General features: G+C 43.6%; 1 protein-coding gene across 2 annotated transcripts in view; it reads left to right on the top strand.

The window, feature by feature from the left end:
- Positions 1-25,289, top strand: part of LOC143984528 (class I histocompatibility antigen, F10 alpha chain-like) — a 374,849-nt gene that overhangs the window by 5,180 nt on the left and 344,380 nt on the right. Inside the window, exons 1-2 of one of the 2 annotated variants that reach the window (XM_077484647.1) lie at positions 10,349-10,500; positions 21,911-22,171. In XM_077484647.1, the coding sequence (XP_077340773.1) occupies positions 10,428-10,500; positions 21,911-22,171 (334 nt within the window). In that variant the 5' untranslated portion in view covers positions 10,349-10,427. Of the gene's footprint in view, positions 1-10,348; positions 10,501-21,910; positions 22,172-25,289 lie in introns of those variants that run through there. The other variant, XM_077484648.1, reaches the window with a different exon arrangement.

Here is a 25,289-nt window from a genome sequence, read left to right as displayed (position 1 = left end):
TGTATTGTGGGCATTTGGGAGGGTCTATTGAGGTTATCTGTAAAAACACTTGTGAATGCAAACGCTCATAAACATGTACAGAACAATCAAATGCCAAAGAATAAATACATGAATAAATAATGGGTATTGTCAATATTCTATAATATCAAAAGTATTTCATACACAGTTCAGGATTATGTGGCTTCTGTAGTGAAACACTAAACCCACATATTGACATTAAACTAAAACATAAGATAAATGCAGAAAAAGTCCCAAGTGTTAAGCCAAATGCTGAGAGTTGCTGAAAGTTGAATAGACCACCAGATCCAAGGATGCAACATATAACAACCAACGTGACAACACCACCACCTCTGCAGATGTTGGCTTACCAAATAGTTTGAACCCGCAAGAACATACGTTATTTGAGTCACACACGCTATATAATATCGGTAGACAACTCTGGCTTCTGGCTTAAAAGAAATTTCAAGCGCTTTGCAAAAAAGTGGTGGCAATGGAGTCCTCCCGACTCATTTCGTCTCAATAGACTTCATCTGGGGTCAGATGAAGTCTGAGACTAAACGTTTTACCGCCGACACTATGGGCGTGGCAGTGTGAAAGGGGTCTTCGTGCTCTTAATTGAGACAAGTAAACACTCTAGAGGGATAAGCTTTGTTCATATTTCATGCCTGAGGTTTACAACCACTTTAAGGTAAAAAAAAAGAATTTAGAACGCTTTAAGAGCACAATAATGGATGGATGAACAATTTAACCTGGCCCACTATGAGATTGGATGTATGAGTAGGTCTCCTCCCCCTTTCATATAGTGTGTGTGTATGTATAATATATATATATATATATATATATATATATATATATATTTTACACACACACATATTTATGTGGGGTCAACTAAAGGCACAAACATTTCTTGAATCTCCATGAGGGTCCCCTAAGGATAGCCCAGTCATCATGCTCTTTCATTGTATACAAAGTAGTGTACCTATTGTTTGGCAATGGATCATGCACACATATTGGGTGCTTCTGTAAGATATATATATAATGTGTACACACACACACACACACACACACACACACACACACACACACACACACACACACACTATTGCCAAAAGTATTGAGACATCTGCCTTTTATACGCACATGATCTTTAATGGCACCCCAGTCTAATGCCCTGTACACAAGGTCGTACATTCCAACGTCAAAATCCGTCTGATTTTTTTCCCAACGGATCTGGGCCCAAACTTGTCTTGCATGCACACGGTCGCACTAAATTGTCAGAAAATCCGATCGTTCAGAACGAGGTGATATACAATATGTACGATGGGACTATAAAGAGGCCAGTAGCCAATAGCTTTCGTCTCATAATTTATTCTGAGCATGCGCGGCACTTTAAACAATTCCGAAGCACAAACGATCGTATTTAGTTGTCAGAAAAATTTTAAATACAGATCTCAAACTTCGTGTCGGAAATTTCCGACAGAAAAAGTCAGAAGGAGCTCACACTTGATCAGAATTTCCGACAACACAATCCAATCGCACATTTTTCCGCCGGAAAGTCCGACCCTGTGTACAGGGCATTAGTCTGTAGGGTTCAATATTGAGTTGACCCAGCCTTTGCAGCTATAACAGATTCAGCTCTTTTGGCAAGGTTTAAGAGTGTGTCTATGGGTAATGTTTGACCATTCTTACAAAGTGCATTTGTGAGTTCAAGCACTGATGTGGACGAGAAGGCTTGCAGTCTCCACTCTAATTTATCCCAAAGGTGTTCTATTGGATTCAGTTTAATACTCTGTGCAGGCCAGCCAAGATCTTCCACCCCAAACTTGCTCATCCATGTCTTTATGGACCTTGCTTTGTGCACTGGTGCGCCGTCATGTTGGAACAGGAAGGGACCATCCCCAAACTGTTCCCACAAAGTTGGAGCATAAAATTGTTCAAAATGTCTTTTTATGCTGACACCTTAAGAGTTCCCTTTACTGGAACTAAGGGGCCAAGCCCAACCCCTGAAAAACAACTCAACATCATAATCCCCCTGCACCAAATGTTACACTTGGCACAATGCAGTCAGGCAAATATCATTCTCCTGGCAACCGACAAACCCATACATGTCCATCAGATTGCCAGACAGGGAAGCGTGATTGGTCACTCCAGAGAACGCGTCTCCACTGCTCTGGAGTCCAGTAGTGGCGTGCTATACACCACTGCATCTGATGCTTTTCATTGCACTTGGTGATATAAGGCTTGGATGCAGCTGCTCGGCCATGTAAACCCATGCCATGAATTCCATGAAGCTCTCTATGCATTGTTGTTGTGCTAATCTGAAGGCCACAGTTTAGTTTGGAGGTCTGTTGCTATTGATTTCTGCACACTGAAAGCTTCAGCATGCGCTGCCCTGCTGTCATTTTACGTGGCTGAGTTGCTGTTTTCCCAGTTGCTTCTACTTCCATCATACCACTAAGGCTACTTTCACACTGGGGTGTTGTGGGTGCTGGCGGTAAAGCAGTGCTATATTTAGTGCCGCTTTACCGTCATTTTATTTTGATTTGATTTAACCCCCGCTAGCGGCCGAAAAAGAGTTAAAACCGGCCGCAAAGTGCCTCTCTAGCTGCGCTTTGCAGGTGGGTTTGCAGCTCTGCCCCATTGTTTTCAATGGGAAGGGGCGCTTTAGGAGCTGTGAATACACCGCTCCTACAGCACTACAGAGATGCTTCTTGCAGGACTTTTTTGACCGCTCCCCAGAAAGCGCCCTGCTCCAGTGTAAAAGCCCTCGGGGGGCTTTCACACTGGAGACACAGCAGCGGCTGTTTCAGGGCGCTTTGCAGGTGCGATTTGTAGCACTTTAGCACCTGCAAAGCGCCTCAGTCTGAAAGTAGCCTAACAGGTGACCATGGAATATTTATGTAGCACTAACCCCCGAAGGAGCTGCTGATTATTTTCGGGCTTACCATTACCTTCCGTTCTCCTTGTTGCACGTCTAGGGGATGTTCCGTGGTCGATGGCCCAGTAACTTGAGACTGACAATAGATCCACTTAATGCATTTTATTTGCAAAACTCAAACCATTGAACAGTCTTTCAACTTGAATGTTTGAAAGGGAAGTTCAGGTACTCTCAATGTCTAAGTCCAAAAATGTTAAGGAACTTGCTTACTTTGAATCCAGAGAATAGCCATTCGTAGCTGGATGAACACTCAGGTTGGACAGTCCCTCTCTCACAAGGCCTAGCAGCCAACAAGGTGCTTACTCAGGAACAAGTCTCTGCCACAGACGTTGTTGCAGAACATGTAGGGAAACTCAGCGGTAGAACACTTGTAGGATATCTGGATCTTTCAGCCCACTTGGCGATATCCACAAGACCGGATTCTCTCGGTTACTTCAGCCCTTCCAGGCTCTTGTTAAGAAAACCAACCCATATGTGGTGTTCTTCTAAAGAGTCCTCCCCTGGAATGCTTGAAGTACACTGGGTCTCTCCCGAACCGGAGACGGCACCCATCCACCTAAGAATCATGAGAGAGTAATTCAAGCGCCTGACCAGACCATAGTTCCACGCCTGCTACAAGAGACCGTGCCCCCTGTGGTCAGGCTGAACATCTCACAGTCCAGTCAGACTGATACAGAAGTCAAATTTAGACAAATATACCCAAACTAAACTGCAGTCTAGGTAGAGTTTAACCCTTTCATGACTAAGCCTATTTTTGGAATTTGGTGTTTACAAGTTAAAATCCATATTTTTTGCTAGAAAATTACTTGGAACCCCCAAACATTATATATATTTTTTTAGCAGAGGCTCTAGAGAATAAAACGGCGATTGTTGCAATATTTTATGTCACACGGTATTTGCGCAGTGGTGTTTTAAACGCAACTTTTTGGGAAAAGGGACACTTTCATGAATAAAAAAAAAAAAACAGTAAAATTAGCCCAATTTTTTTGCGTAATGTGAAAGATAATGTTACGCCGAGTAAATAGATACCAAACATGTCACACTTTATAATTGCACACACTTGTAGATTGACGACAAAGTACGGTACCTAAAAATCTCAATAGGCGACGCTTTAAATTTTTTTTACGGTTACCAGGTTAGCGTTACAGAGGAGGTCTACTGCTAGAATTATTGCTCTCGCTCTGACGATCGCGGCGATACCTCACATGTGTGATTTGAACACCGTTTACATACGCGGGCGCGACTTCCGTATGCGTTTTCTTTGCTTCGCGAGCTCGCGGGGACGGCGAGCGCTTTGAAATATTTTTTTTTTTTTAATTTATTTTATTTATTTTAAAACGACTAAATTGTTTAAAAAAAAAATAAAAAAATTTGATCACTTTTATTGCTGTCACAAGGAATGTAAACATCCCTTGTGACAGTAATAGGTGGTAACAAGTACTCTTTATGGAGGGATCGGGGGTCTAAAAGACCCCCCACCCCTCCTTTACACTTCAATGTATTCAGATCGCCGAAAACGGCGATTCTGAATACCGGAGATTTTTTTAAAACCGGCGCCATTGGCAGCCGAGTAAACGGGAAGTGACGTCATGACGTCGCTTCCGTGTTTACGATGAGGAGACTGGAACGAAGCCGATTACGGCTTTGTTCCAGTTCCTCCGCAGCAGCCGGAGGCGTCGGACAGGGAATCGGTGCTCCCGATCGAGCGGGAGCACCGGTAACAGCGGCGGGAGGTGGCGGGAGGGGGGACGTCCCCTCCCGCTCCTCCGGCATAACAGCCGAGCGGCTTTTAGCCGCATTGGTTGTTATGGCTGGAAAGCCAATCGCCCGCTGTAAAAAACGGTACCGGGATGATGCCTGCAGGTGCGGTCATCATCCTGGTATACCCCCCGGAAGCCAAGTACGCAGATGTGCGTACGCTCGGCGGGAAGGGGTTAACTTTGAAAAACGCATAGCACGTGCTCTTCAGGAGCCCACTACTACATTTAGTAGCAAGGAAATTTCACAGATAGACTTATTGGACAGGTGGCAACCAATCACGGTCCCACGCTTGAATTCTCTGAGCTCTTGAGAGCAACCTATTCTTTCACAAATGTCTTAGAAGTGATCTGCATGTCTAGATGTGCGATTTTATACACCTGTAACCATAGAGGTGATAGGAACACCGGAATCCAGTGATTTGGAGGGGTGTCCCAATGCTTTTGGCAATATAGTGTGTGTGTATAGTGTTTCCCCTACTGTGATATGGATATGGGAGGGGGGAGTTTGGTGTCTCTTCCTACCCAACAAAAGGTGGAATTGTTTTAGATTTACAATCCCCTTTACTTTCCTTATATATTTGTTGTAGTTGAAGGATATAGACCAGCTTCCACTGTGCCCTTTGTGGTTTCCTTTGAATAATCGGTGTTGGGTTGGGTTCCTGTGATTGCACAAAGCTGTGATATTAATGCAGGGATGCCGAGCCACTGGCCCATGGGCCACATGTGGCCCACGGCGTCCTCTGATGTGGCCCACCATATCTTGCTCTGAGATGGCGGGTCAGCAAGCCCAGATCACGGGTTCCCGACTCATCATCTCGGAGCATCAGTGCGAAGAACAGAGACACCGCTAGAGGAAGCAGAGCCAATTCTTCCTGTATAGCGCTGGCTCCTTCACAGGCGGAGTGATAACAAATTGTACTTCGCCTGTGACAGGAAGCATCCGCTCTGCTCTCTACTGCAGCTGCAAGCTTCTGTCACAATTATGCTCAGTAATGGCAGGTGGGGACATAGGAACCTGCGATCTGGGACAGCAGCCACCAGTATCAGTACCAACCAACTGTACCAGTACCAACGAGCAGTACCAGTCATCAGCACCAGTACCCGCCAGCAGTACCAGTTCCCACCATCCATACCAGTCACCAGTACCAGCCAGAGGTATCCGCCAGCAAGTACCAGTACCCACCATCTGTACCAGTAATCAGTACCAGCCAGCAGTTTAAACCAACAGTACCAGCCAGCAGTACTAGTGAGCAGTACCAGCCAGCGGTGCTAGTTCCAGCACCTGCCAGCAGTACCCACTGGTAGTACCAGCCAGCTTCAGGAATTCTGAGGAAGAAGTGAAGATTGGGGTCAGTTGAGGAGCAGGTAAACCGCTGTGCATCAGTGTGAAAGCAGCCTTAGGCCCCTTTAACATGATCGGTCTGACCGGGTCCACCTGTTTTTTCAGGTGGACCACTATATAGAGCAACAGATGTAAACAACTCATGTCTGTTTACACCCGCCATTCCGATCTCCTTTAAAAAAAACAGAAGGGGATCTGTCCCCTTCTGTCTGGGTGGATGGGAGGGCTCTTAGGGTAGAGCGGGTTGCATCCGTGTCTGCACTACATATGCAGTGAGGACACAGACCCGCCATCCCCTTTACGTTCGTTGTGGCCCACGACTGGTTACCAAGTCGATAAAGTGGTCCTCAAAACGTTGGGCACCCCCTGTATTAATGGATATGTAAATAATATGCATTATCACAATGTGTAAATGATGTAGTGTGTCATTTAAGGTATTTTGTATGAGACGTCACAACTGACCATAAAAAAGTGTTTTTTATTTGGGAATATTACCTCCACTTATCTCCTGAAGAAGTGGACACACAGTCCATAAAATGCACAAGGCCGGCTGTGATGTCTTTTCATTTTACAGAATACAGGGAGAGGTAAAGGGGAATTAAACCGGAACAAAAAACATTTTTAAATTTTAAAATATTTTACATTAAAAAAATAAAATAAATGCTGTTCATTGTAAGTACCCCTGTCAGTGGTAAATGGTTTGTCTCATCCCTCCAACTGCTACTTTTGCTGGACAATTTGGTCTGGTAAAGTAAGTTAAAAAATAGACTTTCTGGCAGGATCACTGGGTGGAAAAATTGAAAAAAGTTAACAAAAAGAAAACAATGCAGCCATTGCTAAGTACTGGTAAGCTGCAATATAAAAGAAAAGGGCAAACAAGGTATTTATTGGGTATAATAAGGGGGTCAATAAAGGCTAATAGGTTTCATATGAGAAATTTGCATTTAAAAAAAAATTGTATGGTTTGTTGGATTTGACAGTCTAAGTCAGGAGTCGAGGCTAAAGCCACTGACTGAAGGAAGCCAGTCCCTGTGATGAGAATGCTCTGCATGACCTGGATACAGATTCTGCTACTATTGTTTTTATTTTATGTAGAGATGCTGTATGCAGTACTACATCAGAGCAGTAGGTGGCAGTATAAGACTTCTCTGTGCTGAGCTGGGTGAATGCCGCATTCCCCTGTAATGTGAAGTCATGCAGTTTCCTGGAAATCACTTGTTTGTCATTATAAATATTCTCCAGCAGGTGGCGCTGTGCACACTAAGCCCTGGTTCACACTGCCAAGACTTGTCATGCAACTTCAGAGTTCAGTCACATGACAAGTCGTGCCCCAAGAACAGCAATGGAACCATTCTAATTGGTGCGACTCAAGTCGCTTTGACTTAGAAAAAGTTTCCTGCACTACTTTTGGTGCCACTTCAGCATGACTTGCATTGATTTCTGTTAGTAAGTCATATGGAAGCCACGATAAATTCATGCAATGATGTCAGATTTAAAGTTGTGTGACTTTGAAGTCATGGCAGTGTGAACCAAGGCTTAGTAGAGGAGGAAAGTAATCTTTTATATGAAGAAGAAGAAGAGCACAGCCAGGGAAAAGAGAAGTGTGACAAATATCAGCTGTCTATGTATGGAGCGCTCTGTACATTACACTATATTATTATCCTCACACATGTGCCATGCCTAGTGAAATGCAGGGAAAAGGTTTCTGCAGCATTTTAGAAATCGCAGTTTGCAGAGGAACCACAAGTGCAGTGCGGCTCTCATGCAGGAGCAATTTCCAGTGCTTTTGACATGCCATGAGGATTAATGACACCCGCACCCCCCAGAGCGATTTTTCTGTGTGGGTGGTTGTGGCTGTGGAAACAGGTGTGGTCCTGTAGTGGAAATTACCCACACAGATCTGAACCTAGTCTTAATGACAGTTGGCATCTCTGGTATATGCTCTGTGTGTGTGTTGGGGGGGGGGGAGCAGGTTGTGAATCAGGGGCTTTGGGGGTGCCATTGAAATTTGGGGGGTGCAGCCCACCCCAGCACCCACCTGAATCCAGCCAATTTGACATTTACTTGCCTGGCACTATGGGTAGTCTCTGCATTTGCTGCTGCTGGTGCTAGTACAAACACGGCAGCTCCGGCATCCCTCCGGGTGTGTCTGTGCCTTGCTTCTCAGTGCCGGTGTCTTGTCAAATAACGTCCTCCATCGGATAGTGTCCGCTGTGTACTGCGCATGCGCAGTAGACAGCAACACAGATTCCGAAAATTGCCGAGGATGAACGGCGCCTGCGCTGTGAGTCCAGGTTCTATCCCCACTATCCAAGTGGACATAGAGTAGGAATAAAAAAGAGCCGAGCGTAGCGAGGCCGAGCCCGAAGCATGGCCCACGAGGGGCCCTCTAATATTCACAACCCTATGTCCACTTGGATGGTGGGGCTACCACCTCCACTCACGGCGCAAGCGCCGTTCAGCTTTGGAGATTTTCCGAAGCTTCATCTGCTCCGTACTGCGCATGCGTACTGCGCATGCACACTATTTGATGTCCGGACACTATACGGCAGAACACCGGCCACCATGCAGCTACTACATCGCTCCCAACTGTCCCTGATTTGGAACAATGTCCCTCCTTCCTCCTCATTTTACTCTGATCTGTATAGTTGTGTATAAAATGCTGTTTATCTTTCAATAGCTGTTTCCCAGTGCTGATCCTTTCATCCAGTTTCTAAATGTCTGCATTTGTAAATTTCAAAAGCCAATATAAAGGAATATCAGTGGTAAAAAAAAAAAGCACTTGTGGGTTTACCTAATTATGTTATTTGATAATTCTCCTTTTAAGGGGCGTATCCTTTGCCTACATATATTTGCTAATAGATGTCCCTCATTTCCATCTCAAAAACTTGGGAGTTATGCTACTATCCTTGTACAGCATCAGATGTGTCCTCCATATGAGCCTGGGTGTAACAACATATTCGGCGACCCATCGCAGTTTTCTATGGAAGTGATGTTCCCTCGCCTCCATCTTGCTACACCCCACACTCGTCCACAGTAAGGATACACTAAGAAGGGGGAAAGCGGACATGTTGTTACACCCACCGGAGCTTTGCATTTTACACGTATTTATAACAGTAAAGTCAGTTTATATAGTGGAATACAGTACATACAACTCCGTCTGACTACTTAGATGTTGAATTTTAAAAGCAGCAAACATCTGTCAGATTATCAAACCTGTGAGATGAGCAGGGATGCCGCTGCTTTTAAAATTCAAGATCTAAGTAGTCAGACGGAGTTGTATGTACTGTATTACACTATATAAACTGGCTTTACTGTTCTAAATACGTGTAAAATGCATAACTCTGGTGGGTGCAACAACATGTCCGCTTTCTCCCTTCTTAGGCCGCGTACACACGCGGGGACTGTTCGCTCAACCTTGTTCGTCAAACAGTTTCGGCAAACAGTCCGCTCAAAATTAGCATGGACGGACATGGCCACACACGACGTACGAACAGTTTGCTGAAACTTGCGCGATGACGTTTCGGCACGTACGACGGATCGAAAATTTCGACGTCCAATACACTGCAATGCAACCTTCCGACGTGGAAATCCTTTCTGAGCATGCGTGAAACTTAGTTTGTCGAACAAGCCTACACACGAGGGAACTGTTCGCTGAAACTTTGTTTCAGCGGACAGTTTTTCGGAAATTCCGAAAAACCTTGTTCAGCGGACTGTTCGCTGAAACTGTCCGCTGAAAGCCCACACACGGGCGGACTGTCCGCCGAAACTTGGTTTCAGCGGACAGTTTCGGCAAACAGTCCCCGCGTGTGTACGCGGCCTTAGTGTATCCTTACTGTGGAAGAGTTTGGGGTGTAGCAAGATGGTGGCGATGAAACGTCACTTCCGTAGCAAACTGCGATGGGTCACTTAATATGTCATTACAAGGGTCTGGCTTGTCCTGCCCCTGACTTGGAGACCCCTGTTCTAGATGATCAGGATTCCCAGACATTGTCCTGACTGTGTCTGTATGTCAGTGGGGGGTCATTAGATTGTAAGCTCCTTCTCTGGTATGGAGGGTTCTCTGTAGATCATAAAGTAGAGATCCCTCCTGTGATTGGTCTCTGAGATATCCTACGGATTTCCCTCATGTCGGTATTAGGAGATGATTGGAGGTTTTGGGGGATTCTATTGGTGGAATGTCTGCAGGTTTCACTTTCACTTTGTGGCTTCTCATTTCCAACCTTCGTAATGCTATTCTGCCCGGTAACTGCTGATCCTCCATCTCCTCATTTTCCTATTGGAGAGAGATGAAGGCTCCTCCAATCAGCACAGAGCTCCGTCTTCCTGTACAGACTGTCCTGATCTGGGTGAAGTGGAAGGTTGTCGTGTTTTGGGGTCTCTATAGATGACAGCGGGGAGGATGAAGATGATGACCCCCCTCATCCTGATTATTCTGGGGGTGTCAGGGGTGGAGTGTGGTAAGTAGAGGACAATATAGATGACATCTTGTCAGTGGGGGGGATTTCCTCCAAGTGTTGTATAGAATGGTAGAAATCAATGTTTAGTGATAAAGGTAGAAGTATTGTGGAAGTGACAACCATGTCCTGTCTGTGTGAAGATGACAATACGGCTCTCCAGGCTCTGCCGGGTCTTTATTGATCTTGTGTACGGAGCTGATGATGGACGGAGAGGTCAGGGGGTCAGAAGACATTACAATGTATCACCTTCTCACTCATCACACCTAGTTCCTCCTATAGATCTCCTCCTGGAGGGGGCGCTGTGCTCAGTCTCATCTGTGTGATCTAAATTGTACATATTTAGGGTGATATTAACCCCTTAATGCCTGAACACAGTTTTGTAACTTTGACATTTTTTAGTAAAACTGTCCATACAATATCATCACAACTACTTAAATGTTTTGGCTCTAGGTATTCGTTAAACCTAAACTCTGTTGATAACTTGTTCTATTTCAGTTTTGGATAGATTAGTGAAGGATTAGGACATCTGGCAGCATTTTCGACTCTTTGTGCTATGAGATAAATTTCCCCTTACTTCCTATCCAGATAATGGGTGTCACACAGAGCAGGAAGAGAACATCAATCTCTCTCTGGATACATAGACTGTGTGTAACTACTTCTCTATCAGAACATTTTTATTGTTTTCACAAATCTAAGCATCGATGGTGTGGTCAGATGCTTTGAGGGCAGAGGAGAGATCTAGGGTCTAATGCCGTGTACACACGACAAGACTTTCCAGTAGATTAGGTGCGACAGTCTTCCCGACGGACTTTCTGAATGAGCGGACTTGGCCACACATAATCACACCAAAGTCCGGCGGATTTGACCGTGATGACGTACAACCGGATTAGAATAAGGAAGTTCATAGCCAGTAGCCAATAGCTGCACTAGCGTTGGTATTCGTCCATCAGACTAGCATACAGACTAACTGTTTTTTCTTCCCAACTCGAGTCCGTCGGAAAGATTTGAAACATGTTCTAAATCTAAAATCTGTCTGATTTTTGTAACAGCAATGGTCAGATGAGGCCCACACACTGTCAAATTGTCCGGTGGATTTGTTCCGTCGGACTTTTGCTGTCAAAGTCTGGCCGTGTGTACTAATAGAATAGACCCAATTTAAAAAAAAAAAAAAAAAAAAAAAAGGAGTACCTGTCACTACCATCATTGCTATCATAGGGGATATTTACATTCCCTGAGATAACAATAAAAATGATTAAAAAAAATTAAAGGAACAGTTTAAAAATAAAATAAAAAAAGCTAAATTAAAAATGTACCCCTGTCCCCCCCGTGCTCATGTGCAAAAACGAAAGCAAACGTCAGTCTGGCGTCATATGTAAACAGAAAATGCACCATGCATGTGAGGTATCACCGCGAAGGTCAGATTGAGGGCAGTCATTTTAGCAGTAGACCTCCTCTGTAAATCTAAATTGGTAACCTGTAAAGGATTTTAAAAATGTATGTAGATTGTCGCCGCTGCACGTTTGTGTGCATTTTTAAAGCATGTCATATTTGGTATTCATGTACTCGGCCTAAGATAATTTTTTTTATTTCATCAAACATTTGGGCAATATAGTATGTTTTGGTGCATTAAAATTTAAAAACGTGTTTTTTTTCCCCCCAAAAAATTACATTTGAAAAATGGCATACTTTTTTTTGCACAAAGTTGTCACTAAATGATATATCGCTCAAACATGCCATGGCCATGTGTAAAATTACACCCCAAAATACATTTAGCTGCTTCTTCTGAGTACGGGGATACTTCATGTGTGGTACTTTTTGGGAGCCTAGCCGCGTACGGGACCCCAAAAACCAATCACCGCCTTCAGGCTTTCTAAGGGCGTAAAATTGTGATTTTTGCTTCGCACTACCTATCACAGTTATGGAGTCCCTGAAATGTCCAGCTAGCACAAAACCCCCAAATTACCCCATTTTGGAAAGTAGACACCTCAAGGTTTTTGCTAAGAGGCATGTTGAGTATTTTGCAGCTTTCATTTGTTCTTAAAAGTGAAGAAAGAAAAGAAAAATGTATTTTATTTTTTTAATTTTCAAAACTTTGTGACAAAAAGTGAGCTCTACACAATAATCAACGTGCCTCTCAGCAGATAGCTTGGGGTGTCTACTTTCCAAAATGGGGTCCTTTGTGGGGGGGTTTTGTGCTATTTTGGCATTTCAGGGTCTCCAAAACTGTGATAGGCACTGAGTAGTGAAATCATAAATGTACACCCTTGGAAATCCTGAAGGTGGTGATTGGTTTTTGGGCCCTGTACGCAGTTAGACTGCCAAAAAGTTCCACACATGTGGTATCCCCGTACTCAGGAGAAGCAGCAGAGTGTATTTTGTGGTGTAATGCCACATATAACAATGACATGTGTGAGCAATAGGGATGAGCCGAACACCCCCCCCATTCGGTTTGCACCAGAACATGCTAACAGGTAAAAAATTTGTTTGAACATTCGAACACCGTTAAAGTCTATGGGGCACGAACATGAATAATCGAAAGTGCTAATTTTAAAGGCTTATATGCATGGTATTAATGTAAATATAAATGCAGCGCTGATGGGTGGACAAAAATGAATATTATGTGTATAACACCATTACCATGAATTGGTAATAATACAATCCAAAATACGTGCATATAACACATACACCATAAAAAGTGTGAAAAAGTCAGTCTCTAAGAGAGTGTAACACAATAGTCCAAAATAAATGGAAGAATGTATATCCCAACAATATAAGAAGTAAATCCAACTAAAACCGAAATCTTTGAAGGAAGATGTGGCCACACCACCATCGCTGTGATAAGAGGAGGCTTACCAGATTTTAATGACCTGGAATTGCATACACCACCTAGGTCATGTTAGCTTGTAGGTTTAATAAACCAAATGGATATAACTGATCCTGAACTCCAAACGGTAAATCCACGTCAATATTGGAACCAAATGGGAAATAAAGTATGGAGAGCTGTACTCAAAACTTCATATGAAGGGTAGAGGCTCTGAACCACGTAGCATGCGTCATACAATAAAGAAAAGCTTGTATAGCGTGATACTGTTTAGGCAGTATTTATTAAATAAAATTACAAATGAGCACTCACATTTAGAAGATCATAAACAGGCATGTCAAAAACAAGTCTGTAGCAGTGTATGTAGAGGAATCCACCTGACTAACTAGTTATCATCTGGGGTATCCCATACTTTATTTCCCATTTGGTTCCAATATTGGCGTGGATTTACCATAGGCCATAGGACGCACACTCTCCTCAACAAGCTGTAGCAGCAACTGGCAATTTTAATACATTGTTACATGTGAGTAAATTTCTTTGTGGACACATTGCGGAAACTTTTTACACTATGGATATTCCTCTCTTTCATTGAAAACTTGAATGAGGTATTCCCAGCTGATGAAAAACGAACCTCCCGGGGAGACACCAGGCAGCGGCACAGGGGCCTACACTGTGAAGGCAAATCCACCCCTGCAGGGGCAGGGTATCTGGTGAGGGCAAAATCATTATTTTGCACTGGAAACACGCATCGGGAGTTCTTTAGAAGTGGTTCTAGATTTCCTTCACAAGTAACCTTCAATACTCTTTGGGACTTTTAAATTTATTCATAAACCTTTTATATATATATATATATATATATATATATATATATATATATAGTGAGGGGTTCGCTCGGTAGCGGGTGTGTGTGACCCCCTGGATGGGTTCACAACACAAAGTCAGGCACAGCAGACAGCGGTGTAGGTGCAAAAAACAAAAGATCCGGTTTATTTATGCTCCATGCAGTGATACATATAACAGCCAAACAAAATAAAACAAGAAAATAAATCCTGGTCAGCTTGACCTCTAACTACACACATAGACTCCCTGTCTAACAACTGGGTACAGCCTTGTGCTGTACCAGTCCCTGCCTTTGTTGTAAAGGTTTTGCCACACAGGCGTTAACTCACCGCACAGTACAGGTGACACACTCCCCAGCCTATACAACACAAAACTGGTTCCAGGATGGAGCATCTCCCTATGCATGCTGGGGTTTTTTGTAGAGGCCTTAATGAGCCCACTTGCTTCAGCTGGGCTCATTAACTCTTCCCCTCTAATTGTAAAAGTCTGCATAAAGCCTGAATCTAGGACACACATATTTACCATCCTGGATACAACCAGGTGACTTCACCTGCCTGCTGCCACAATATATATGTATATATATATATATATATATATATATATATATATATATAATGCACCATTAATACTATTTGCATGTATGCTGGTTGTTCAACAGTTTCACATTTATTTATGTTATATGCACTTATGCACATACATTGGTTGTGTAAATTTTACATTTGTATGCACGTATATTGAATGAAAGTATATACGTTGTTTATTTTTTGTTTGTTTTTTTACACAACAGTCACCACCACTACCTTTAGAAATATCATATTAGATTTAACCCCGATACCAGGGGATCTAACACTCTGAGACACTTTTTCTCAATCACCATTTAACTGGTTCACTTCCAAACTTAATAGGAAGGGTGTATATTATGATAGAAGGAGCACAATATTATTCAAAGTTTTTTCTATCTCACGTTTTAAAGGTATAGTGCCAAGTCTACTTTTCTTTTTTACTGAAGTGGTTAATGATTGCAAGCTCTATAGGCGCAACCATCTGCACACTCACAGGGCCCACAATGCGGTGTACTGTAAGGATTTATATCTGCTCTTTATTTGCTTTCATAAATCATTGAGAGTATCTGATTCCCTCTACAGCAGTTCTAATAAAGCTGCAATGCTACCAATATTACTTTCATACATCACTGTGGTACTACAAGACCAAATCCCACCCCCCCCCTCCCCCTTTTTTCAGCCGTAACGTAGTGGAATGGCATTCCGCCTCCTCTGGCTAGCCCAATCCTCTCCAACCTGTCACTAATCACAGAAAGCGGTAGATGAAGTTTTTGAACTACTTGATACTTCCTCTACCGGCTTCTGTCAGCTATTGTCAGGCATCCAGGGCATGTGCAGGTAAGGCATATGTTGGTGGATGCCCCCAGTTCCGACCCTGCAAATGCTCGCATTTTGCTCTTTCTTTGCCGTTCCTGTGCTGCTTCGGGAAGCCGCTCCTGTCCCCGCCCCCACCTGTCCGACCTGTGTTGCACAGAGCTGAGTGAAGCGCTCCAGCTCTCCATACTCTTCAGCTCTGTACTTGGTCCCATTGGAGAGTTACGATGTGTTGGAAAAAAATGGCACACGCCGCACATCTAGCACAGATTTGCCAGCTGCACCCCTGTGAGGCTCTTTTGAAAAGGTGAGAGAGGGCAGTGGAGGAAAGGGGGGTGTTTTGCAGAGAGGCAGCTGTGGGGAGGTTAGAGGTGTAGGGCAGAAGTGACAGCTGGGGGAGTGGGGAGATTTGTGAAAAGGTAAGAGCTGTGAGAATGGGAGGGGGGATGTGAGAAGAGATGACAGTTGAGAAAAATGGGGGGATTATAAAGAATGGGGGGAATTTATGAAGCGTGGAAATTTATAAAGAATGGGGGGAATTTGCGAAGGGTGAATTTATAAAGAATGGGGGGAATTTGTGAAGTGTGGAGGGGGGAATTTATAAAGAATGGGGGGATTCCTGAAGCGTGGAGGGGGGAATTAGTGAAAGGGAATTTATAAAGAATGGGATAGTGTGGAGGGGGAATTTATAATGAATGGGGGTAAGTTGTGAAGTGTGATATATTGTGAAGTGTGGAGGGGGGAATTTGTGAAGCATGATCGGCTGAAGTATGCAAGTTTTCCATGTCTATAAAAGATGCAGACAACCATAAAGACATCACACTCACAAGTCCAAAAAGAAGTTTCCATCACCTCACACTCACTAAACTTTATTAATCTTTCTAACCACAATTTGTCTACCAATGAAATTTCTGTTTTGGAAAAAGGTCTCACCTTCTGTCCTGTTTCACATATTGATAAGTTTGTAGTCATCAAGGATATACGCCTGTATATTCGGAAGTTGTTATTAAAGTGCATTTACACTAAGACACAGTTCACTGATTCTTCACTTCAAACATTTACCGAAGCAATGGCTGTCCAAAATCTGATCGATCTTCTGGATGAAAATGACCTGGTCGATTTCATAGATACCATAGATTTGGATAATCTATTGGCTGAAGTTGATGGTGTCCCTGTAAGTTCCTCTATTCAGCAAAATAAGGATATTACCATTAAGAAAAAGTCTAGTTTATACCCTCCACCTAGTACTAATAATTTTCTTGAAACTAGTTACTCGGGATTTACACAGTCTCAAATTGACACCACGTGGCAAAAGGAATCTTGCATACAACGAACATCTAGCATTACAGACTTTGAAGGAAAACCCTTCGATAGTTATTAAGCCGGCTGATAAAGGCGGCAACATTGTTATTCAAAATAAGTCAGATTTATGAGAATATGTGTTAGGAAATTCTCTCGAATCAAGAGTGGTATAGGTGCATACCGGGTTCTCTGATAGATGGGTTCATACAACAGTTCTATTTATTGGTGGATCAAGCCTATAGTCAACACATCATAGACAAATCCACCTGGGAATTTATCAGAACTCCATTCCCACGCGAAGCAATGTTTTACTCGTTACCCAAGGTGCACAAAAATCTTGAGGCAGACCAGTTGTGTCTGGAAGGGGTAGTCTCACTGATAACCTTAGTAAGTACATTGATAAGTTACTGCAACCCTTAGTTGTAACCCTACCATCCTACATCAGAGACACTTCCCATCTGTTACAGATCCAGGATGGTCTCCACGTTGGTGGTGACACTATTATGGTTGCCATTGACGTGGAGGCATTATACAGCTCCATCCCACATGAGGTAGGCCTTTCGGCCATTCGTCATATCCTATTAGCACCCATTCCTACTCTGAACAACTAACTTGTTTTATTGTTAAGGCTCTAGAATTTATTCTTAGGCGCACCGTTTTTTCGTTCAACGGGTCCCACTACCTCCAGGTACAGGGCGTTGCCATGGGCACTTGTGTCCTGGCATACGCCAACCTGTACCTGGGGGAGTGGGAGCGATTACTTTTTTTGGATACTGATGCAAGCATGTATACCCGGCCCGTTGTGACATGGCGTCACTACATTGACAATATAATTATGCTTTGGGACGGCCCATCGGATTTGCTCCAGCAGTTTCTTCATTATCTTAATTCTAACAATACATTCAACCTTAAATTTACCATGACTTATGATCTCTCTAGTATATCACTTTGATTGTCATTGTCATTTGGTGCATCCCGATCTCACGCCCAGAGTGCGATTCCTACCCTAGATCATATTCCTCCAAGTACCAGAGGAGGAGACTTTAACAAATCCCTTTTACAGAGCGAATTGAGGTGGATTTTCCCCCTCAACACTACTATGTCCCCTGGCCTCAATGAGGCATTTAATTTCAAGCCCTTCTTGGAAGGTTTCCAATCTGGAATTTGTGAGCTTGACCTTTCAATCATGGTTATGTTGCATGTATTTTTCCTATTTCATGTAATATCTTTATGGTTGTCTGCATCTATTTGTTATATGCTATTAACATTCACATACATTTATTCATTGTTTGTGTTTATATCTACTGTTGTTCAATTATGCATTTGCTTTTTCTTATATTTCTTGTTTTGTCATTTCAGATATATATCCATGTTTGTATTTTTGCCTGCGCTACCCATTTGCCACCACTGGGGGGTCATATTTTAATCCTTGTTTACCATCATAGCCTGATTTGCACTGTGGCATTTACATATAATTTTTATACCTTGTCAGTTGCAGCCAGACATTTGGTGCATAGATACTGCCCGGCGTGCAGGGGACCTAGCGACCCCTGCCATGTTGCTGGGGTCGCGTGGTCTCATGCCCTGTTGAGCTTATGGGCTCCATGCTGGAGCGCAGGTAGGTGGGTGATTTGTGGCGTTTTGACGTGGGATGCTGCCCCATCCCCATGGGCGTGGCCGCGCCTGCTCCGCCAGAAATCTCCGAGACGGACTGATTGTAGCCAATGGCGCAACATTCCATCTCATCGGCTACAACTGAGGTGGTTGCCGGTGGCGCCTATCCACAGCTATTTCTGAATAGCTTCACCAGCTATTTAAATCTTGCGCCTGCGGTGGGACACACACTACCGGTGCATGCTGTTTGGATACCATTTGCAATTTTCATTTAGGTGAGCGTTTTACTTTTGCTATTGACGTTGCACACTTCTTATGTATAGTGTCCAATTGATACATTACCTTTATATCTTTGATACTTTTTTTGTCATTAGACATGGAAAACTTGCATACTTCAGCCGATCATTTACTGAACTGAATTGCTATTCAGTCAGTGGGAGCTCTTGCAGTATCCAGTGGCCCCATACACATTTGTCTGTGCCGTGTCACCACCGGCTTTTCCAACCAGCCACACATCCTTATATTAGCGCCGCAGTGCTACATATATATATATTCAGGCCTGCATCACAGTGTCAACCCCCCTCTGTCTGGCATAGTGGAAAGCTAGGGCATGTGAGTATTCATTTCACTGCTATACCCACTGGCGATTTTTACCTGAGCTGCATATAATAATCTTTATTACAATTGTACTAATATTGATATGTTTACATTGTAGAACATGTACATATATGATGACTTTAATGCCTGTGAAAAGGGACATATAGTCTGAAACATGTTGGCGTCATCCTCAACGATTTACCTGTTCTAGGCTCTCTTTTGGGCTGACACTGAGCTATATATGCCGATATATTGATTGTTTGTTTTTACAATGTATTTTCATATAAATATATAATTTTATGATTTTTTTTCTAATAAAATTTACATTTTTAAATACTAACTGCTCTGTCTAATAAACATCCTAAGGGGTGTGGGCTGTGCTTTATGCACTGGGCTTTTTCTATATATTTCTATATACACTCTGTATGTAATAATTATATACATTATACTGTGTGATGTGTACAGCAGGGGCATCGAGAGGGGGTGGCTAGGGGGGGCTGAACCCCCAAATGTGACCCCGAAAAGCCATGAGTTTATGGAATGCTGCATTCCATTGTTAGCCCCAAGCGCTGGCCGCCGGCACCCATCTGTTTGCGAGTGCAGCCGAAGTTAGCCGAGTGCCGCAGGTCCCGCCTTCTGGAGCCTGCAGTGTCAATGCCATGACTGCGGGACGTGTGACGTGATGTCCATCTTAGCCTGCAGGCTCCAGAAGGGGGGAACGCTACATCCCTGCTGGGGGGGCTCTCCTCTCCCCGGCTAGGCTCTTCTCTGGGTGGTGATAAATGGGGAGTACTCGGAATGGTCAGGGGTGGGTAGTGGGGTCCCCCATGGTTCTGTGCTGGGACCAATCCTATTTAATTTGTTCATAAATGACCTGGAGGATGGGGTAAACAGTTCAATCTCTGTATTTGTGGATGGTACTAAGCTAAGCAGGGCAATAACTTCTCCGCAGGATGTGGAAACCTTGCAAAAAGATCTGAACAAATGAATGGGGTGGGCAACTACATGGCAAATGAGGTTCAATGTAGAAATTAAAAAAAAAAAAATGCACTTGGGTGGCAAAAATATGACTGCAATCTATACACTGGGGGGAGAACCTCTGGGGAAATCTAGGATGGAAAAGGACCTGGGGGTCCTAGGAGATGATGGGCTTAGCAATGGCATGCAATGCCAAGCTGCTGCTAACAAAGTAAACAATATTGGCATTAAAAAGAGGATTAACTACAGAGATAAAGCGATAATTCTCCCGCTCTACAAGACTCTGGTCCAGCTGCACCTGGAGTATGCTGTCCAGCTCTGGGCACCAGTCCCCAGGAAGGATGTACTGGAAATGGAGCGAGTACAAAGAAGGGCAACAAAGCTAATAAAGGGTCTGGAGGATATTAGTTATGAGGAAAGGTTGCGAGCGCCAAACTTATTCTCTCTGGAGAAGAGACGCTTGAGAGGGGATATGATTTCAATATTCAAATATCGTACTGGTGACTCCACAATAGGGAGAAAACTTTTTCTCAGAATGACGGCGGCAAAGTGGTTTCAATAACCTGACTGGGCGTCATATGACGTCCTCAGGATATTAAGCCGCTGCGTGCGCGACTCCAATCTAGATAAAGAGTCTCTGACGGGACCACCAGGTATGCCCCCCCTGGACCCCCAGGGAAATGCACATCTGTGCCCAAGCAGCTGCCAATCAGTGCCCACTGACAATGCCTACCACTGCCAGTGCCACCAGGGATGCCCAGCAGTGCCACCCATAATTACCCATCTTTTCAGCCTTTTAGTGCCCATCAGTGTTGCCTATCAGTACCCACCAGTGCCACCTATCAATGCCCATCAGTGCTGCATATCGGTGCTGCCTACCAGTGCCCATCAGTGCCACATATCATTGCCTGTCAGTGCCTGCTCAATGTTGCCACCTCATCTGTGCCACTTTATCAGCGCCGCCTTATCAGTGCCCATCAGTGAAAGAGAAAACGTACGTATTTACAAAATTGTATAACAGAAACAAAAGCAAAACTTTTTTTTTTTGTTTAGAAAAAAATAAAAACCGAAGAGGTGATCAAATACCACCAAAAGAAAGCTCTATTTGTGGGAACAAAATTATAAAAAAAATTATTTAGGTACAGTGTTGTATGATCGCACAATTGTCATTCAAAGTGCGACAGCACAGAAAGCTCAAAATTGTCCTGGGCGGGTAGGTGTATAAATGCCCGGTATTGAAGTGGTTAACAAGACACATGGCCACTCATTAAAATTAGAAGAAAAGAGGTTTAACCTTGAACTACTTAGAGGGTTCTTTACTGTAAGAGCGGCAATGATGTGCAATTCCCTTCCACAGGCGGTGGTCTCGGCGAAAGAAACTATTAGATAAGTACCTGAATGACCACAACATACAGAGATATACAATGTAATACTGACATATAATCACACACATGGGATGGACTTGTGTCTTTTTTTTCAACCTCACCTACTATGTGACTATGACTGACTGACTGCTGTAACCGCACACCACGACTGAGCTGAGGTAGGTCAGACACACAGTGTGTGTATGTATGTCATTGTCAGTGTATGTAGGTCAGGCAGGTCAGTGTGATGGTCAGTGTCAGGCAGGTGTGTTTACTGGTCAGCATTGATGGGCACTGGGAAGTCACACAACCCCCACCACCCAGCCCAAAAAAAGCCGCACCACCCTCCCCCCCCACCCCCGCTTCTTGGACTTCGGGATGAAGCCCCTGGTCTTTTTGCCACCTAACAACACCCCAGTGTACAGGATGTGTATATAACACTCTGTATGTAATCATTATATACATTATACTGTGATGTGTACAGGATGTATATATAACACTCTGTATCTCTCTATCAGACAGTCACACTCTGCGGTATTATGAGACTGGAGTCTCCTCTCCGGGATCCGGACTCCCTGTGTTCTCTTCAGTCGGATATGTGGATGATAAGGAGATAGCAAATTATAACAGTGACACCCGTCAGTATCTTCCCAGGACTGAGTGGATGAAGAAACTGGGATCTGATTACTGGGAATATAACACACAAATAGGTCAGGGCACTGAGCCTGTTTACAAGCACAATGTACAGACATTGATGAGCCGATTCAATCAGACTGGAGGTGAGAGAATTCTTACATTTCTATTTCTTTATTACACAGAATACAAACTCTGCAGACAGGATACAGGGGGGGGGGGAGGGGGGCAAACCCCGGAGAGATGAGACATTCTATGTACAGATTTATAGAAGATCACAGCTTGGTCAATAAATTCCTCCCTCATCTGATCAGAATGATCTCCTCACCTATAAAATATACACAACGACTTCTTCTAGGAATCCTGGAGTGAGAGAGATATGGAGGACACCAGAGCTGATCTCTAATACTCGGCTCCGATCTGCCGGCTGTCATACGGATTCATTACTTTCCATAGATTTTGGGTCAGGACCCCCAGAACAAGCAGATAGAATAAAGTGTATGTCTGGTCAGAACTTTTCCTCTTAGTTTTGAATAAAGTGGGGAAAGGTAAGTACCCCTGCCAGGCTTTTACTCTCACTTCCTGTCCTACTGACTACATTTTACCAAACAGAACGTTGGGGGAAATCTCCAACAGCAACACAGTTAGAAATAAGTCTGATTTTATTTCATAGAGTAGAGGAAGAATAGAACTCAGGTCAGCTTTTTAATTCTGGCTTTGTCCCTGTCGCAGAGTTTTTCTCACTTCCTGTTTAGTGAAATGTCAGCAGGACAGGAAATGATCCTAATTCTCTCTAATGGAGACCCGGGGGGCAAGAAAAACTGTGCAGGGGGTGTAATCCTTCCCCCACTCTCTCCAAAACTGGAAAGAAACGTTTTTGTCTGACATCCACTTTAATTCTTCTCTCTGACTTCACTTGCTGCATGCTTTCCCATGTGAGTGAGTCAAATTATTAGTGCAAAAATAGGCCGACAGTCAGCAGTCCTAGGAGAATGTCAGCAATGGGGGGAGCAGATTTCTCTCTGTACAGGTTGTGGGTCTTATTTGAACCCTTTGTCAGCCATACAGATGTAATGGAGTACAGGATCATCATGATGACAGTTGGGGGGTAAAACAAGCTGATTGGTGCAATAACAGGTGTGATCTGTTCCTGTTCTCGCCTGCATTTGTCTTGGTGATAATTATCATCAAATCAGAAAGTGAGGGGGAAATATTCTGAATACTGAGACAGCGAATATAACCTAATGGGGTGTAATCCTTCCCTACTCTATCTAACAACTACAACAGATTCATCTATACATACACTTTAATTAGATAAAGGTGTGATGAGGTGCCAGTACATATCAGGGCCTTATCAGCCTGGCTCTCAGGGGTCTCACAATCTAAGCCCCGATCACACCAATGCGATTTGTCATGCGACTTCAAAGTTACATCTCATGTATTTCAATCAGTGCGTTTTTAATTTCCATGACTCAAGTCGCAGCAACAAAAAAAGAGTTCCTGCACTACTTTTGTATGACTTTGCTGATGACTTTGGTCATCCTCACTGCCCAAAAACCTCCTCCCTAGCACATCCCATTCACACCTCAGTGTAATAGAAACGCATGTTCCTGCTCACTTTTTTTTTTTTTCACTCCTAAATGCACATCGCATATGACAGCCCATTTACTTGAATGGACAGCCCTATACACAACAAACGCCTCAAGGTAGCTCAAGAACCTTTTTGATCAAAGCATTGCACATTTGGGTGCATTTGTAGCGTGTTTTGGCACACAGCAGAACGCATGTCTGCCAACCACCATTGAGTTCAATTCACATCTGTGTATTACTGAATGTGTGGAAACCTGCACAGATCACACACACATTGCCACATGAATAGTAAACACCCGACAGGCAGGCATTGCTTTGCCATTTAGGCTGCGTTCACATCTGTGTGTTCCCAAATGCATGGCAACCCGTACAGGAAACACACAACACACATTAAGACATGCACAGGTGTGACACAACATAACTTGCAAACCACATTTTCTGAGCAGGTTGCTGCACAATCAGAAATGCGCAGATCCGAATGCAGCCTGAATAGGAACACATGTGCGTTGCTACTCATTTTCAAAACACATGCGTTTACATCTGCTTGTTTCTGAAAGTGTGGCAACTCACACAGAAAACATGTGCTTTGTTGTGCATTCCAAAAACACGCAGAAATGCATGTTGTGCTTGTATCAGCATTTAGGCTGCGTTTGTATCTGTGCGTTTCTAAGCAGCAAACAACGAGCGCAGAACATGCACGCTTTGCTGTGCGTATCAAAAACGCACGGAAACGCACCTTGAGCTTGTGTTACCATTTAGGCTGCGTTCTCATCTGTGTGTTTCTGTGCGGCAACCTATACAGAAACCACACGCTTTGCCGGGCATTTTGAAAGCACGTGTTGTGTCTGCATTACCATTAATTCACATCTGTGTTTTTCTGAATGCACAGCAACCCACAAGTGAAAATGCACTACGCTGCACATCATGCATCGTGCATTTCCAAACGCATGGCAACCATAAGAAAATGCACACGTTGCCATGTATTCAGAAAACGCACAACAATGTGCATCACACATGTGTTACCATTTAGGCTGTGCTTTTATCTGCACATTTTTGAACACATGGCAACCCACAAGAAAACGCACAATTTGTTTGCCGTGCATTTTGAAAATGTAAAATAATGTGTGTCACCCTTGTGGAGCAGTTTAGGCTGCATTCACATCTCTGCATTTCTGAACATTTCCAAACACATGACAACCTACACCGAAAATGCACACTTTCGTCACGCATGTGTTACCATGCACTCGCATCTACACCTTTTCCAAACACATGGCAACCTGCAAGAAAAAGCACACTTTGCTGTGCATTTTTAAAACGTATGGCAATGTGCGTCATGCTTTAGGCTACGTTTGCATCTGTGCGTTTCCAAACGGGCGACAACCAGCACAGAAAACACTCACTTTGCGAATGTTTCAGAAACACACATCACACTTGTCTTGTCTTTATGGCAATTTGTGAATTGTGTGGTAAGGCGTGTGCATTTTTGTGTGCGAGTTGCATGCAGATGTAAATGCAGTATAATGATTAATGACGCCCCAATCACAGTTATCAGATGTGTGTTTTGCTGTGGGACAAAATGTTCTACAAACTTGCCAAAATGCACACTGAAGAAAATGACACTTCACAACTGACAATGTTCTGGAGATACTTTGTGACATTTGTTGGGGGAGGGCA

The sequence above is a fragment of the Lithobates pipiens genome, unplaced genomic scaffold (assembly GCF_037356315.1).
Source record: "Lithobates pipiens isolate NorthernLeopardFrog02 unplaced genomic scaffold, aLitPip1_a1.2 Scaffold_1, whole genome shotgun sequence".
In the NCBI taxonomy this organism is placed as follows: Eukaryota; Metazoa; Chordata; class Amphibia; order Anura; family Ranidae; genus Lithobates; species Lithobates pipiens.
The sequence above is the reverse complement of the archived record's forward strand: the minus strand, read 5'-3'. Positions and strand labels throughout refer to the sequence as shown.